At 46.6% G+C, this 3047-nt stretch overlaps 1 protein-coding gene across 1 annotated transcript in view; it reads right to left on the reverse strand.

Annotated features, from left to right (window-relative positions):
- Positions 1–3047, reverse strand: part of LOC107199194 (ALS2 C-terminal-like protein) — a gene marked incomplete at its 3' end in the record, with an annotated part of 25794 nt that overhangs the window by 15222 nt on the left and 7525 nt on the right. The window contains 3 exon segments of the mRNA XM_033511701.1: positions 88–207; positions 1756–1884; positions 2940–3042. Coding sequence (XP_033367592.1) covers positions 88–207; positions 1756–1884; positions 2940–3042 — 352 coding nt within the window.

Genomic DNA, 3047 nt, shown 5'->3' on the forward strand with positions numbered 1-3047 from the left:
AAAAATAAAAATAAAAATAAAAATAAAATTTTTCGGGTGGTTTTTCCGTGTTCTCTTCCCACTCCCTCCGGAGGATCCCGGACTCACCTGGATCAGCACCAGGACGTCGTCGAAGAGCAGGAGGCGCTCGGAGCGGGAGCTGCCGGAAGCGATGGGAAGGTTCCTGCTGTCCTCCAGGAGCCTCCGCTCGGGAACGCGCAGCACGTCCTGGAGCAGAGGGAAAAACCGGGATTGGGAGAGAACATGGAATTCCGGGTGGGAATTCCTGCTGGGATCAGCTGGCTCGGGGTGACAAATGTGGGACACAAACTCGGAACCCCCAGGGAGCTCCTCCAGCTCCTCCAGCCAGCCCTGATTGATGGAATTCCAGCCCCAGATTCCCGATCCACATCAAATTCCCGATGCTTATCAAAGTCCTGATCCAGATCAAATTCTCAATCCTTATCAAATTCCCAATCCTTATCAAATTCCCGATCCACATCAAATTCCCAATCCAGATCAAATTCCCAATCCAGATCAAATTCCCGATCCACATCAAATCCCTGATCCTCATCACATTCCCAATCCACATCAAATTTCCAATCCTGATCAAATTCCCAATTCTTATCAAATTCCCGATTCAGATCAAATTCCCAATCCATATCAAATTCTGGATCCATATAAAATTCCCAATCCATATCAAATTCCCAACCCTTATCAAATTCCCATCCATACCAAATTCCCAATCCATATCAAATTCCTGATCCTTATCAAACTCACAATCCTTATCAAATTACCAATCCAAATCAAATTCCCAATTCTTATCAAACTCCTGATCCCTCTCCCATTCCCAATCCCTCTCCCAATCCCATTCCAATTCCCATTCCCATTCCCTCTCATTCCCGATCCTTCTCCCATTCTCTCTCCCATTCCCAATCCCTCTCCCATTCCCAATCCCTCTCCCAATCCCATTCCAATTCGCATTCCCGTTCCCTCTCATTCCCGATCCTTCTCCCATTCCCATTTCCAATCCCTCTCCCATTCCAAATCCCTCTCCCATTCCCATTCCCATTCCCAATCCCATTCCCATTCCCAATCCCATTCCCATTCCCATTCTCTCTCCCATTCCCAATCCCTCTCCCAATCCCATTCCAATTCCCATTCCCATTCCCTCTCATTCCCGATCCTTCTCCCATTCCCTCTCCCATTCCCATTCCCATTCCCTCTCCCATTCCCTCTCCCATTCCCAATCCCAATCCCTCTCCATTCCTATTCCCAATCGCTCTTCCATTCCCATTCCCATTCCCATTCCCATTCCCATTCCCATTCCCAAATTCCCATTCCCATCCCCATTCCCATTCCCATTCCCAAATTCCCATTCCCATCCCCATTCCCTCTCCCATTCCCATTCCCATTCCCATTCCCGATCCTTCTCCCATTCCCTCTCCCATTCCCATTCCCATTCCCATCCCCATTCCCTCTCCCATTCCCAATCCCAATCCCTCTCCATTCCCATTCCCATTCCCATTCCCAATCCCATTCCTATTCCCAATCCCTCTCCATTCCCATTCCCATCCCCATTCCCATTCCCATTCCCATTCCCAATCCCTCTCCCATTCCCATTCCCAATCCCTCTCCATTCCCATTCCCATTCCCATTCCCATTCCCATTCCCAAATTCCCATTCCCATTCCCATTCCCATTCCCATTCCCATTCCCAAATTCCCATTCCCATTCCCAAATTCCCATTCCCTCTCCCATCCCATTCCGGACTCACGGTGAATTTCCATCCCAGGGAATTCCAGAGCTCCTTGGTGCGGGCGGCCTCATCCAGGACCTGGCTGACGAAGGATTCCAACTTCCCAAATTCCCTCTCCACGGCTCCGGCCGCGTCCCGCTCAGGGCCCTGGGAAAGGATGGAAAAATCCGGGAATGTTCCCAGTGGGGGGAAGGGAGATCCAGGCTGGATTTTTGGGAATGTTTAAAAATATCCATTCTGGATTTTTGGGAATATTCAGCAATGATCAGGCTGGATTTTCGGGAATATTCAGCAATGTCCAGGCTGGATTTTCGGGAATGTTTGGCAAGGTCCTGCCTGGATTTTTGGGAATATTTATTGATGTCCAGATTGGATTTTTGGGAATATTCAGTAATGTCCATGCTGGATTTTTGGGAATATTCACCAACATCCAAGCTGGAATTCCTGGAATATTTAACAACATCTCGGTTGGATCTTTGGGAATATTTAGGAATATCCAGGCTGGATTTTCAGGAATATTTATCAATTTCCAGATTGGATTTTTGGGAATGCTCAGCAAAGGAGATCCAGGCTGGATTTTTGGGAATATTTATCAATGTCCAGGCTGGATTTTTGGGAATATTCAGCAATATCCAGGCTGGATTTTAGGGAATATTCAGGAATTCCTGGAATATTTAGCAACGTCCAAGTTGGATTTTTGGGAATATTTAAGTATATCCAGGCTGGATTTTTGGGAATGTTTAGCAATTTATAGATTGGATTTTTGAGAATATTTAGCAATGAATAAAGATAAATAAATCCATAAAGAATGGATTTTTGGGAATGTTCAGCAAAGGAGATCCACACTGGATTTTGGGGATATTTAAGAATATCCACAGATTTTTGGGAATATTTAGCAATATCCAGGCTGGAATTCTGGGAATATTCAGCAAAGGAGATCCAGGCTGGAGTTTTGGGAATATTTATCAATGTCCAGTTTGGATTTTCAGGAATATTCAGCAATGTCCAGAATGGATTTTAGGGAATATTCAGCAATATCCAGGCTGGATTTTTGGGAATATTTAGCAATATCCAGGCTGGATTTTTGGGAATATTCAGCAATATCCAGGCTGGATTTTCAGGAATATTCAGCAATGTCCAGAATGGATTTTTGGGAATATTGCTTCCCGCCAGAACCCCGAGCATTCCAGACCCATTCCCACCTCCTGGAGCTGCTCCCGGAGCTGCCGGAGGAGCCGGAGGCAGCTCTGGATGTGCTCCCGGAAAGGTTTGAGGAGCTCTGAGTGCAGAGCCGGAGCCAGGGAGCTCTC

The sequence above is a fragment of the Parus major genome, unplaced genomic scaffold (genome assembly GCF_001522545.3).
Source record: "Parus major isolate Abel unplaced genomic scaffold, Parus_major1.1 Scaffold488, whole genome shotgun sequence".
In the NCBI taxonomy this organism is placed as follows: Eukaryota; Metazoa; Chordata; class Aves; order Passeriformes; family Paridae; genus Parus; species Parus major.